Source organism: Carettochelys insculpta, chromosome 2 (assembly GCF_033958435.1).
Source record: "Carettochelys insculpta isolate YL-2023 chromosome 2, ASM3395843v1, whole genome shotgun sequence".
NCBI classification, from domain to species: domain Eukaryota; kingdom Metazoa; phylum Chordata; order Testudines; family Carettochelyidae; genus Carettochelys; species Carettochelys insculpta.
Window position 1 is genome coordinate 155122139 of NC_134138.1, and position 15534 is coordinate 155137672.

General features: G+C 40.8%; 1 protein-coding gene across 7 annotated transcripts in view; it reads right to left on the reverse strand.

The window, feature by feature from the left end:
- Nucleotides 1-15534, reverse strand: part of SLC12A7 (solute carrier family 12 member 7) — a 170229-nt gene that overhangs the window by 54850 nt on the left and 99845 nt on the right. For all 7 annotated transcript variants that reach the window (XR_012644527.1, XR_012644526.1, XM_074987885.1 and 4 more), the window contains 5 exons: nt 13844-14085; nt 7191-7402; nt 3510-3677; nt 1399-1497; nt 641-698 (listed from right to left, as the gene is read on the reverse strand). Coding sequence is in view for 5 of the 7 variants with exons in the window: in XM_074987885.1 (XP_074843986.1) it covers nt 641-698; nt 1399-1497; nt 3510-3677; nt 7191-7402; nt 13844-14085 (779 nt within the window). In the remaining 2 variants the exon portion in view is untranslated. The remainder of the gene's footprint in view (nt 1-640; nt 699-1398; nt 1498-3509; nt 3678-7190; nt 7403-13843; nt 14086-15534) is intronic.

Below are 15534 nucleotides of genomic sequence, written 5' to 3' on the forward strand. Positions count from 1 at the left end.
AAACTGGACTCTAGCGGCCCTGGTTCAAAATGCAGGGACAGTGGCTTTAGATTCCTTGCTCAGAGTGCTCCTGTGCAGGGATCATCTCACACAGGGTTGGTGGATTGGGAAGGCCCGTGAAAGACTGACACTGTCACCAGGGAAACAAGGGGCTGGAACTCAGATGCAGAACACTATGCCACCTGACCCTTCAACCAATCTCTTACAATTCTATAAAGGTACTAATTATAATCTAACTCCAGCAAGAATGGAACTGGCAGCTAGGGCACAGCACAGAACACAGGTGCAAAATGCCCTATTCAAAAGGTAAGCTTCTGTGTACTGCACTAGCTAATACACATTTGTGATTTTCAGGCGGATCTTCAAGTAGTATCTCCAGAACATCAGTATACATAATTAGGGTTAGGTGCATAGTTAGCATATTTTCATTATTCTTTCTTCAACTTTGACTTACATGTTTTTATTAAATGAATAGTACGGATTTAGGATATTTAGCAATGTTAACTGTCTCATAAATGCATGCCAGCTAAATTAAATTTCTAAACTAAAGCCTATTCAAACATATGTTCACTCCAATCAACATTTATGAACATACTAAAATATGGACACTTTATAAAGATGGAAATTAAAACATACATACTTATCTCTTAGAATCACACCTTCTATACATGCACCGAACAATACAATGCAGGACAGATCTATTATTGAGACTGAAGGGAAATAAAAACAGATAATACAATAGTATAACTGGGAGATGACAAATTCCACATGACCTAAGAATCCATTTCAAAATCTCAGAATGATATTCTTTTTTGAATTCTTTCAGCCCTCTCTCTCACCCAAAAAAAGCTATAGGAATTGTGCCAATATTTTTTTTGATGTGCTATATTTATTCTATGTTTTACCCCAATGCAGCATAGAAAATAACCAACTGCAATTTATTATAATTATATTATATTAACACACACAAGCATAGGACTATGTACTTTTCATATTTTAAGTCACTTCAAGTGACCCAAAATGTGACATCACATAAAAGAAACCCATGGGATTCCTAATTTTGTAATACTGCATAAAACATTACTAGTTTCTTCCTCTGGTGGTTAACACACTATAAAATTTTCAAATGGTCATATTCACTGATTAACCTTGGGTAATTTCAGGATCATGCATTATCCACCTCAATAGCATCAATTTTCATTTGGAATTTGGGGAATCAACAAGAAATATTTAGAAATTTCAGTTTAGGTTCTGTTTTGCTTCTATAAGTTTTAAACTCAGCAAACTTGAATGACTTCCCAGTCAAACTTCAAAGCAAAATCCTAAGGACTGTATACTTCCACCTACATAAAGTGGACTGAAAAAAGAAAATAAATAAAACACATTACAAAAGGATACAGATAAAGGATGTAGTGGAAATAGCCAAAATTGTTCCAGTTGGAATAGATTTCTGAGCATCCCGAAGGTCTCCAGATCTGTTTGAACCTGCCATAATACCTAATTAGAAAGGGGAAAAAAAACAAATTTTATACAACAAAAGAAATTACTAGTTATTGTATTAAAATTCTTTTAATGAAGTAATATTTATGTTTAGCAAGAGCTGAAAAATTAATATAACTGAGGAAACATTTGGCATTCCATTATGTGTGCTACACAACGTGTGTTCAATTTAAACTTATCTTGTTTCAGAAATTTGAACTGTCACACAAACTCTAAAGAAGGAAATTTCAGGGGGTTCAGAAAAAGGGTGATACTGTTCTTCTGAAGTTACAACACAAGGTAGGGACCACATGATAAAAGGAAGTAGTGTTTGAGGTAAAAAGACAGTTCAGAAGGCCTATAAGATAATGGGACTTGAGCAGTTTTACGTTTTGTAGTTACACAGGCTAAAATCATATTTGATAGACTGAAAGCCCTAAGATGTGTTCACAGAAGTAAGCTAGCTAAGGAATGAAGAGACAGATTCCTTGGTCTGATAAGAAATACAAGAGGGATTATGAAGTAAGCAGAGTCACCCATCCAGTGTGAGAACCTATTGCAACAAGGTGGATACCACCTGAGGGAGATTAAGAGGGAAGAAGATGCATCATGTTTGCAATATGCTGACTCATCTCCTCTCTAACCGTCCAATCTGCACAGTGAAGGGCGGGTGGGGCCTGCTTGCATTTCAAAAACAGAGAGAGTTAATTCTGTTGTTCAGCTTCCAGAGTGGGAAGAAATTACAAAGCCAACTCATTTGGGTGTACAACACACATGCTGCTGAATTCGCTCCTTAGGCACCAGTTCTTATTAGTATTTATTATTTCTGTTTCCATAACATATAGGAATCCTAAGTCATGGACCAGAACCCCATTGGGTTAGGTGTTGCACAAACAGAATACAAACACAAGTATATATACCCTGCTGTACTTTATGGGTACAGATACAACAGATCCCCTGTGGGGGTGCAAGTTCCTGGAAAATCTTCCCAGTAATGGAGTAACGTCGGCACTGTCCATACCCTAGTCAAACCACATGAAGTGAAACCTCACTAGAACCTGAGAAACAGCCAGATGTAGAGAATCTATCAAAGGTAAAACCATTTTCCCCTGCCTCTGTCTAAAAGCTGTGTCAATTCTGGAGGGTTTGGGGATGCTGGAAATTATAATGTTAGGCAGCATTCTTTTTTATATTTTACAGGGAAATATTTTAGCAAATATCCCCTTCTGCTAACAATCACCACAACAGTCAGATTATTGTTCAAAATGCCAATCACTGAATTAGGAATGTGAGCAGGGGAACCCCGTCCAATTCCTCTCAAGTTGTTTCATTCATGCCAGCTCCATATAAATCTATCAATGCCAGGAAGGAGATGGTTGTGAGGCTAGCTGCACCTCTGTGACAGTAACCTCTGGAAGTCCTCACCTTTTTTCAGTTGAAAATAGAATCTCAAAAACGTAACTTGATAAAAGTTGTCAGGATAAGTTTGCAGAAAACCAAAAAAAAAAAGTACCTCAAATGTGAGAATTGACCCATTCATTTTAAGAGACAGAAAATTATATTTTGAAAATATACAAAATCTTTGAGTTAGCACTAATTTTGGTTGGGCCTTAAGCAATAATGGAAGACCAAGAAAAGACAGTTGTTTTAGTTTTCTTGGAAGGCACTCAGCTTTCAAAAATTACGAAATGCTGCTTTAAAAGTTTTTCTCCCTCAGACTGTACCCCACTGAAATAACGAGGTAGACTGTGCCTACCCCTTACTCTGAAATTATAATTACATGTAATCTGAGCGATCTTTTCCATTTCTGACCAGGTGTATCCCATCTTATTAGTGACACACATGATCAGAACTGGAAAAGATCGTCCAGACAAGGGATGCTGGTGAATGGTCATCAACGGCCAATACTCCAAGGAGTGGAAGAGGCTTACTACTACTCCCTATAAACCAAAACTGGGGAAATGAAGTGCTAACAACTAAACTACAATTAATAGAAGCACTATCTTTTCATGCAAATCCATTTTATTTACCTGTCACTGATGGGAAATAAATCCCTACTAGCATTGTGAAGTACGTCATAATGTCTGTAAAAACATATGGAAGTCCTCCAACTTTTGTTTCTTCTGTTCCACTAACCGATGGCTGCCCTTTTTTTTCAACAATTGACCCTTTGTCGGTATAGGCACTCCACAGGTTATCTGTAAGGAAATAAGTGAGAGCTGCGCAAGCAAAAGTGACCTAACAAATAAGATCAACCTCACTACATCATTCACAGCTGTGGAAAAAACTACGTTCTGTGTGTGGTAGCTTGGCTGATCTAACTCCTACCGTAGATGCACGTAGATTGACAGAATTCTTCCATCCACCTAGCTAATGCTTTTTGAAGAGCTGGATTAACTCTGTCAACACAGACCCCCCTTTGTTGACATGGGAGGAGTCAACAATACAGTTCCAGAGCCCAGGAGCTGTGCTGCTATAATCTTTGGAGTGTAGACATACGCCAGTGTTTTCTCTCATCTGTTTTTATGTAACAAGCATACAACGTTACCTGTAGCTTAAACAAAGATCTACTCTTACACAACACGTGACCTCTCTGGGTATAAAACTCTATAGCCATTTGGGGAATGTTTCTTAAAACACTAGGAATAAGGCAGTAGTATCCCTATGGTATCTTCCATCAGATTTTTTTCCCCCGATGTGTGGACACTCTCCATATTACCAATGCCAGATAATTTCTGTAGCTGTTGCAGATGGGCAGCCAATCAGCCACTTTCAAAAATACTCGCTCATGGTCACTGAGCAAGGAGCAATGGTTTTCAGTTGCTGGGCAGCATGGGAGAGAGATCTAGACTGGATATTAGGGAAAAAAATTATTTCACTTGGAGAGCAGTGAACTTCTGCAATGGGTTATCTAGAGATGAGGAGGAATCACCATCCTCAGAGGCTTTTAAGACCATGCTTGATAAAGCCCTGGATAGAATGAGTTCTTTGCGGGTAGGCCCTGGTTTGAGCAATGGGTTGGACAAGATGACCTTCTGAGGTCTCTTCCAACCTAATATTCTATGATCTAGGACAGTGCATATTACACAGTCAGCGGGGTACACTGTTTTTTGGAATATATTTCATGATAGATGTAGAACATCAAAATTCTTTTATATGACCAAGTCACGTAATAGTTTCTTGCAACATTTAGCTGAAGAAATAAAAATATTTTATTTTACAGTCACTAAGACTGTGCAGTTTTTTTATTTAATTTGATTAGATTTGTATGTATTACATAAAAGCATGTTTTCCTATTTGTGAGTTTTTACTATATCCTTCCTCAAAAAAGGTGAAAAGCAGGAAGCCTTATTTTTCAATTTGGAAAATAGTTTCATTTACTTATTACATAAAAATACATTTTCCTATACAACACAAAAAGGAAAATGAAAAGCCTTTGAACTCTACATATCTTTATATATGACCAATCTGTGATTTATGGACATCCAAGCCAATAGATTAGCTGATATTTGTAGTACAGAAGTGGCACCTATCAGAAAAATACATGGTGATGAAAGGCCTCATGTCATACAGTCAGAGTACACAATGTTTTTGTTTGTTTGTTTTGTTTCATGGCTTTTTTTTTTTAAATGAAAATAACCTTATCGACATAGTACACTAACCTGAACCATTACCAAATTATTAATTCAGAATGAAATTGCATAACCTTCTAATAAAACAAAAGCTGCTTACATTTTTGAGCGTATCATAAAATGTGACCAGAATAAATACAATTTTAAATATTTGCATTCAATGAAATTGTATAAGACTACCAAGAGAAAAAGCTACTTATACTTTTCTGAACACATCATAAAATGCTACCAGAATAAATACAATTTTAAATATATGCATTCAGAAATTTAGCAGATGATCTGTACAATAAAATACAAATAAAAAGCCTAACACTTCTCACAAGAAAAATTTCAGAGACGAAGAAAACATTCTAAAGAAGCTTTGAATGACTTACTATAAGGGTTTAGAATTGAGAGTGGTAACTGTACATGCATATACGCTTGATACTGGATCCTTCTTCAAATCTTTTAGTGTTTTTGATAAAAGCAGTAACTTGGGAGGATTCCCTACTATCCACTAAGTTAAAAAAAATCATATACTTGCAAAAACAAGAATTAACACTTCCCTGGGTCTTGTTCATTAACCAATTTCAAAACCTCATTATTTGAGCCCAAATCATATGCTGTGTCTCAGGCTTGGCAACTCTTACAATTCCTTCCTCCAGCATTTCCCTTTTCCAGAACCTAGAAAAAACTGTGCTGGAAGTCAACTGCCACCCCTCATATATAGCGGAGTCTAAAGATCGAGTAAAACTGCAGAAAATAGACCTATGTGTGTCCCAAAACTGCAAACAGACTGGAATAACCAGAGATCCTGATATTTTGTTACAAATCTATTGGACTAAAAACATGATTGGAAGACAGGAAATCTTGAACTCTCATCCCAGTTCTGTTATTGATTTGCCATATGACCTTCAACAAGTCACACACTCTGTTTATTAGGCTATGGTTAGACCACAGCACTCTGTCAACTGTTGGAGGAGATTTTCTGACAAAACTTCTGTTGGCATTGTGTGGCCACACACAAAAGCCAATTGGAAGAGCGCTTGTCTCTGTCAACAGACTGCCTGGCTGCTTTCTTGATAAAACAGGTACTTGGAAGCACAGCAGACAGGGCTATCCATTGTTCTGGATGCCCAGTCTGTTGAGAGAAGGCCCCCACAAAGCATCCACACAGCTCTTTTTATTGACAGAATTTGTCAACAGCAGCGTTATGCCTCATGGCTGAGAAGCAGAATGCTGCAGGCGAAACTGGTGACAAAATGTATTTTGTGTGTGGACATTTAACCTGTTTTGTCGGTAAAATTCACGAATGTAACCGTAGCCTTAGTGTTTCCACCTATTACCCATACCACATAGTAGGGTTTCAAGAATTAATCAATGTACAGCATACTGAAAGTGAAAAGAACTATATACATGGAGGGATTAAATACTAGAATTACTCTATTTTAATCAGTACTTTTACCTTTTTTATTATTTAATAAAACAGTTATTCTTACATGAGAATCCACGCAACATAAAATGAAGTACTTCTAAGAACCAGTCAGTGTTGAAATATATTAATGAGAGATCATAATACATCAGATACATGAATTAGTGAAACGCTGATAGACATCATGCCCTGCACATTAGAAATGTTATGACCTACACTAATACCATGCAAAAATCTGTTAGCTTGACTGCCCATAGATGACTGACCAGAAGAGACTATCATGCTCATCTAGTCTGAGCTCCTGCGTATTACAGGCAATAACATCTCACCCATCCACTCCTGTAATAGACTCATGACTTCTGACTGAATTACTCAGGTCCTCAAATCATGACCTCAAGACTTCAGGTTACAGAAACTGATCCTAGTTTAACTTGCAAGTGATCCATTCCCCTTGCTGAAGGAGTTGGCAAGGAACCTAACAGTTTCTGCCAATCTGACCCTGGAGAAAATTCCTTCACAACTCTAAATACATTGGTCAGTTAGACCCTTAGCATCTGAGCAAGACTAACACCTGGACACCTGGGAAAGAATTCTCTGTGGTAACTCAGAGCCCTTCCTGTAGCCCTTCCTCTCCAGCATCTAACCTCTGGCTATGTTTTAAAACTTACCAATTAGGACTCCACTAGCAACTCCAGGAATCCCTTGAATTTCTGTCACATTATTTAGGTTAAAGTATTCATCACACGTGGCATTGAGTGAGGGACTGTCACAGAAGAGACTCCACAGCTTTGTTGTCACTGTTTCATTGTTAACCTCAATAAATTTGGCACAAGTATCAAAGTTGTGTCTTGACAATGTACGGTTTCCAAGAAGACAAATGCTAGGTGTAAAAGAAATAAAACAGGGGTAGAGTTGGCTCTGTATAATAAATTTCTTCTCATTGTTTAGTCGATCGTTTGTTCTCTAGCAAATTCTCCATTTACCATATCATGCAAGTTATGGACATTGTAACATTATTAATGCAATGGTAAACACTATGTTAATGCAGAATTATAAAGTTGCTTGGTGGTCTGCTATCCCCTTGCAGAATGCTGAGTTAAGCAACACTCCGACTTCTAAAAGTGAGGAAATAAGGCTGCTCATGTATCCTCACATCTGTCTTTCAACAACAACCCAACACAGACCATTAATACACAATATCAGCCTCACAGCTTCTGAGTATATAAGATCATTACCTCCTTTTGCAGCCCAGGCACTTCCACCAAGAGGATTCCATCTACCACGTTAAAGAGTGTGTGTGTGTGTGCGCATCTGGGGAAGGGGGCAGGGGGAAATGAAGTTGCTCACACTGCCTTCACTGTACCCTTTTTGAGTAAAGTCTTAATATTGATGTTAACACCATGCTCACAGTGTTTTTTGGCACTAAGATTGAGGAGATGCCAGATCCTGGTGCACACTCAAACACTTAGCCAACCTCCCAGAAAAAAATACAACACAAATACAAATTAAGAACCATTTCACAAGCCTTTTACAGCCTCCTTACACTTTACTCAGGCTATGACTACACTAGCCTGGAAGATCGACCCACTGAGGGTCGATCTTCCGGGGTTTGATTTTGTGTGTCTGGGAGGGATGCATGATACTGACCTCTCGGAGTCACAGTCAAGCCCTGTACTCCTTGAGAGATGCATGTAGTAAGGGAGGTCAATGGGAGAAATTTTTCTTTACTGGTGCATGCAGTGCAATCCTGCCATGTGATGTTTTGCTCATGTCCCACAGAACCGTAAGCCAGTGCATTACTGCTCTGCCTCAGCAAGGGCCAACTTGTGCTGCTAAGCTACGGGTCAGGCCCAGTGTTCCCTCTGATTTTTCTTTGTGCGCACCAAGATATGTGCAAGATGTGTGCCACCAACAAACAAATACTGACAGAGTGCCCATGACCGGCACTCAGCTGGGTGGCACATGAATAACTCCTGGGTGGCCACCCAAGCACTCAGCTTATAGGGAACAGTGGCCATGCCCCTGACATCCTAGCTTGGGGATTCTCAACCTATGGATCACTATTAGATTTGGTAAGTGTTGCCAGCTGGGCCGCTCCAAACTGCATGTGGCTCTTAGAGGAGCCATCTGTGGCTCTGCTGCTGCTCACCCATCTGGCTCTCAGTTCCTGCCCTGACTTGCCGCGCTGCACTGAAATGAAACTCAGTTTAACTGGTTTAATGGCTGGCAGGAGGGATCCAAATTTGGGGCTTAGAGGGGTTTAATCTGGAGGGGGCAGGGGGGCCTTTTGGGGCTGAGGGCGTTTAAGCTGGGGATGGGGTATGTGTGCATTTTCCCAGGGGAGAACCTCCTCCTCCCTCCTGGTTTTGAATTGTCTTGGGTCACTAAGTCTTTCTGAATTGTCAACACGGGTCCCCATCTTGAAAAGGTTGGGAACTGCTGCCCTAGCCTGTGTGTCTTGCTAGCATACTCAGTATTCTGCGAGTCCAGACCTTGTCTTGCAGCTGACAAATCAGTGAATCCCAAATCCTGAGTTTCCCCAGAGCTGTCCATCTGCAGAGTCAAGTCCCTCTCACTGAGCTCTCACAGACGTTATCAAGTATGTCATCTCCAAAGAGACAGAACACACACCAGCCTAGTACTGGGCTGAAGATTTTATTCTTCAACCAAATGCACAGCACTAAGATGGCCTGGTAACGACACAAGAGTAAGTTTATTAATAAAGAACAGATAGTTGAGACCGATAAATAGGTATGAACAGAAGACACAGATATGGTTACAAGTAAAAAAAAGATGGCCTGTTCAATGACACACTTGACCTCCTCCACAAGTTATAATCTTTGTCTAAGCAGGTTTCTCAAATATTTCACAAAGACTTCCACTCTTTGTTGAAAGATCCATGTTTCTCAGAATACCAGTGCTATAGCCCTGCCTCACTCTGAGCCAGCTAGTGATGCATAACCAAGTGGGTTGTTGCCTCTACTTGTATCTTCCCAAAACTCATTGTTTCAAGAGGCAGGAAAGTATCCTGGGGATATGCAGTTTCCATCCCCCATCACAACTGTTAAAGGGTCTTTGTCCAACCACTTGTTACCCTGTTTGCTTAGTCACCTTATTCCTTATTTACAAAAAATAAAAAAAAGTCAAGTAGCCTATGTGCCAAATTTGAATATAAACAAATTTGAATATAAACAAATACAAATTTGAACAGAGCGATAATTCTTCTTCAGTAACAGTTACTAACTGTTCTACAGTTACTAACAGTTCTAACTCCCTTAGACAAAGGGTCAATGGGCACAAAACAGACATCAAAACACTCCAGATCCACAAACCAGTTAGTCAACATTTTAATGGAATGGGGCATTCTGTCAATAACCTAAAGGTATGTGTGTTACTGAAGAATTATTGCTCCGTTCTGGAAACGGAAACAGCCGAGCTGGCTTTTATATTCAAATTTGGCACATTAACACATGGTTTAAATCGTGATGGGAACTTTGAGTCACTATAGGGGCTCGTCTGCATACTTGGCTCAATCTAATTCTTGACCTTCCCCCCACCCCTCCACTCTCTGATTTGCTCACCTTGATGATCTTTTTCTGATTTGTCCTCCTTGCTTACTGTTTTTGGTTCTGTGCCTTAAATATTGAGTCTGTTCTGGTCTGGCTATGGTCTGAAGAAGTGGGTCTGTCCCACGAAAGCTCACCTAATAAACTATTTTGCTAGTCTTTAAAGTGCTACTTGACTGCTTTTTGTTTTCATAGACTAGCACGGCTTCCTCTCTGTTACTTACTTACAAGTGTGTTACTTAATGTCTTTGGTCTCACCTTGCTTAATTTACATTGATAACAAAGTCAAACCTTCAAAACAATGCTCCTTTATCTAGGACAGGTGGGCTTAAGCAATGCCTCCCAAACATATCTTAGGAACATACTTACAGATCACACCTCTAATTTTTTTAGACATCGCCATACTGTTACCAGTTTGCACAGGACACCTTACACAATACCTTTTAGGATACAAATTATGGCAATAGTGGGTTGGTGCAATGAAACCTGGATGAAAGCAACAGTATCTTGTAGCCTTTGGTAATTAGCATCGAAGGGCTCTCAGGGCTACATTCCAGACTGCACATCTACACAACCATGGTACAGCCAGGAATGGAAATTTGGATGGGTCCCCAGTTTAGAGCCAACAGCAATGACCACAGTGCTCAGCTCCTTTTAATAAAGATTCACTGTTGCATGGCTCAGTGTGTAGCATGGTGAGCCTATTTATTCCCTACTTCAATCAGTGGCAGAATGAAGCCCACCAGCAATCACACTCCTCTGGCAGCGGGCACTGGTGTTCCCTCATGCTCCTTTGAAGCTGGCACCAGCTGCCTTTCTGTGCAGCTCGGCTCAGACTCAGTGCTGTACCACAGGGGTCATCCAGTCTGATGATGGGAGTCACTGCACCCCGAATCCCTGCTCCTCTCTTTTCCTCTCCTCTGTCCCCTAGTTACCCCTCACTTCCCAGAACACATTCGGTTTTTCCCCTTCAAACACTTAGGGACACAAAGGAGATTGGGGTGTAAGGTTGAAGTCAGGGTTCCCTAGCATTATTTCCATTCCTGGGCAAAATTCATTTTGTTACGTGCAACAACGCACATGCAGATGTGCGCCACCAAAACAATCTCATGCTAGTGGGTGTGTGCGTTCTAGTAACCAGCTGGGTGGCACCTGAATCTCTCCTGGGCAGCCACCCAGGTGCTCATCTTACAGGGAACCCTGGTGCTCCGGCAGAGTAGAGGGTGCAAATAGTTTGGGGTTACTAGCGGGGGGAGGACACGAGTTTGGGTGAAGTGGCAGAGGTGAGGGTGCAGGTAGGAGTGAAATTGCAAGGGGACTGAGGTACAGAGTTGGGATACACTGACAGAGGAGAGGGTGCAGGGGACTGGAGTACACTGGCAGAGCTTCAGGGTTCTTCCACACTTTCCTCATGGGAGCCCTCAACTTCTCTCCCTTCCCCAACCACCTCCCATTTATCCTCCTCTCCATAACCCCATTCCCTAAGCACCTCTCCTCCCGTTTCTCTACCCCTTCCCTCCTAGGAAGAAATCTCATCTAATTTTTCACCCAAAATATTCTGATGATATTCCCATCACACTGGACTTGAAACTTGAAACAGTCACTCAAAGCTCCTTTTGTCTTCCTTAGATAGATTTCTGATTAATTTATCCTTAGATATGTGAGCAGCAGGGTGATTCCTGCAACCATTGGTATCTCTCCTTTTAACAATAAAGAATTTGAGGGGTCCGAGCAGTTTTCCTCCTTCCCCTACTGGTCCAAAAGGGCCTGGACTTCAGCCCTGCTCCAGGAGGGGAACTACCTCTTGGAGCCCTGGGGGGAATCCAGAGACCCCTTGGCTGGCTCCCTCAAGGGCGGGGCGGGATCTCGGGATACCTCGTGTTCAGCCATCTGACAATGCTCTTATCAGGGTGTGGCTGTGAGGGCGTGGGGGACTGCAGATAGCAGCTCTGCTGTTTGCACGCTCTCAGCTTTCTACCATGGGGTCTTCCGGTCTCCCTGGAGCTTTAGGAACAGCCAAAGACAAGAACCATAGAGCTGGTTGTTGTGGACAGAGTGTCCAGTGGAACACCCACCTAGTGCCCTGGAGGCCTTTTCTGTCAACAGAAGGGCCCCCAGAACATCCAGACCAGCGTTTTGTTGACAGATCTCTGTTGACAGGAGCATTATTCCTCATGGCGAGCAGGGTGTGGATGTTGACAAAAGCGCTGCATTCTGCTGACTTACTGTCGACAGAACACACCTTGCAACATGGACACTCCACAGGTTTTGTTGACAAAACCCTGTCATCTAGCTATAGCCAGAGAGATTTTTTCATACCCTGGAGCGACTTAGCTGAACTGACCTAATTTGTTAGCACAGACCAGGCCTGAGGCACACTCTGGATGGATAGATTCCAAGGCCAGAAGGCATTGTTGTGATGATCTAGTCTGAGTGCCTGTATAACACTGCACATAGAACCTTCCCTAACATAATTCCTACATCATAACTTTTGGAAATCCAGTCTCCAATGAGCTATATGTACCAAGAGAAGGAGGAAGGCAAGTTTGATTGTGGAGGAAAACCTTTGAAAAATACATACATAGTTACACAACTACTTTTTAAAATGCCCCCTCACCCCAAAGGTGAGTAAGAAAAAACTAGAAATATTTTTATTAAAAGAAAATAGAGTGATAAATTCTCATTAAAGTATTAATATAATGTGTTTATTTTGGGGATATATTTTAATTAAATTAAATAAATATGTAAAAAGGTATTTTTGCTCACTGACATTAAAATCAATAAACTATTCAGAATTTTAAATACTGTCAGGAGAGGGCAAGCCAAAATCAATTACAGGTTCAACCTCCCTCATCTGGAGCCCTCGGGACCTGAGTCTTCCTGGACAAAGGCGGTCTCTCTCTCTCACCCACTCCCAGCTCATGCTTTGGTGGTCCCCTCCCAGCTGTCACACACAGCATTCTCAATCCTCACCTCTACAGGCTCCCCATCAGCCAGCTCACGGCCCCAGCCACCCCTCTCCAGCCACAACTTCCCTGGGCTCAGCTCCAGCCATAGCTTCTCAGGGCTGTGGCTTCCCACCCACCGTCAAGGATGAGCTGCCACTCACTTAATCTGTGGCTTCCCTCCTAGCCTCAGCAATGAGATGCTACTCCCTGGCCTGGGGCTTCGCACCAGACCTGGATGCAGCTTCCCACCTGGCCCCAGGGATGAACTGCCACACCCATGACAGGGACATTGCATCCAGCCCCTGCCATGACTTCCCGAAAGCCGGATTCTTCCTGGCCAGCCTTGGCTACTGCTCCTGAGGCATGGGTCTCTCGATTCAGCTCCATGGCAGAAGCTTCTGGCTCCCCTGCCTCCTTGCCACCAGACCAGCTGTAGCTGCCCTGGGCTCCTGCTGCTGGTCTGGCTGGCCCATTTCTTCCCAGCCCCAGGGCTCTCTGGCCCTGCAAGATCCATGGTGCTTTCAAACAACGGATATTGCTGGACGAGAGAATGCCAGATTTGGGAGTTTCAATCTGTACCACTTCCACACAAACAAAAAACACACTGGTGTGCACAAACTGGTAAATTATGAAACTGAATAGGTACATACATGAATAATTCTCAATTTTTTTCTATGAAAATGTTATTACGAGTTTTAGGTTACACTTATTGCACTTAGATTCTAGAACTTTGTTCAAAATATTTAAGGCATTAGACTAATAATCTATCCTTAAACACTTTAGCACTTAAAATAGTATTTCACTTACGGAAAGTCTGGTGGGTCAAAAGCAGTTTTAACAACGCCAGCATAAATGGCGAAGATGGAAAGAATCACACAAGCTAGGAAGACCAGTGCAAGTTTGTTGACATATTTGACTCCTACAAAGACTACTATGGCCATCAGAGCGATAATACATGTCCCGTAGACTCTCATGTTGTTCAACATGGCTTCAGTTTCTCCAGCCACATCTTCTGCTTTAAATATAGTTGCACTTGGAGAAATATATGTCTGCAAAAGAAAACAAATCAAATATGAAAAAACTGTCAATATATGATGCTCAACCTTTTACAATAACTACACTTTCTCAAGTTGATGGATATTAAAATTTTATATTAGAGAATTCCTCAGGTATATTTACTTCAGTGTTTTAAGTGCTGATCCCTGTAGCAGAGGCATAGATAAATACACAGTGAAAAAGGGACATTGCATTTGAAGAAAAAAAATAAGTTCCTCAGTCTGTTGAAGGACAACGTAATTAAGAGTTATTCCCAAAGGTTTTTCATTATGGAGTTATAACCATGGCTTCCATGTTGATACTGTAACGAAGGTTTCATAATACACAGCCTCCTAAGGGTTCACAACAAAGATTAATTATACTTGAAAATTGCATGATTTATTCTTAGGCCAAAGCGATATTCTCTGCAAACTGGTTTTAAGCTACAGGTCATTAAAATTAACCTGGATTTGAAAAGATGTCCAATTCTTAATATCACAGTGTTTAACATTTCTTGTATTATATAACCAGACTATATCTGAAGAAAAAAATCTTGTAATTAAGGAAGATTAATAGAAATTCTTAATCCACGTGTAAAGGTTGTAAAAGCACAAGTATTTTGTTACACAACAGCTGTTTAATGAGAACATAAAAGCCTGTTCTTTGATAATAGCGTCAGAAGCCTCATTTAATTCAAATGAAAACAAAAAAAGCAGTCATGTAGCACCTTAAAGACTAACAAAATAATTTATTAGGTGATGAGCTTTTGTGGGACAGACCCACTTCTTGAGATCATAGCCTTACCAGAACAGACTCAATATATACAGCACAGAAGTTCAAAAAATTGTTATCAAGGTTGGCAAATCAGAAGAGTAGAGGGATGGTGGGGGGCTGAGTTAAGAGTTGGATGAGTATGTAAAAGAGTCCCTATAATGGGTCAGGGTAATTGATGACCCTGTTCAAAACATGTGTTAATGTGCTCAGTTTGAATATGAATGTTAGTTCTGAGCATTCCCTCTGTAGATAGTCCTTAAATTTCCTTTTCAGTAGAACCAAGACTTTCAAGTCTTTAACAGAATGGCCCACTCCATTGAAGTGCTGGCTGGCAGATTTGTGTATTTGGAGATTTTTGATATCTGTCCTATGTCTAATGACCTAAAGGTATGTGTGTTACTTAAAAAAAAAAAAAACCACACACACACACCTTTCGCACCAAAGAGAAATGGCCGAGCTGGCTTATATATTCAAATTTGTTACATTAACACTTGGTTTAAACCAGGATGGGAACTTTGAGTCACTATAGGGGCTTGTCTTCATACTTGGCTTAATCTAATTCTTGACTTTCTTCCCCGCCCCTCCACTCTCTGATTTGCTCACCTTGATCTTTTTTTCTGATTTGTCCTCCTTGATTACTGTTTTTGGTTCTCTGTGTCTTAAATATTGAATCTGTTCTGGTAAGGCTA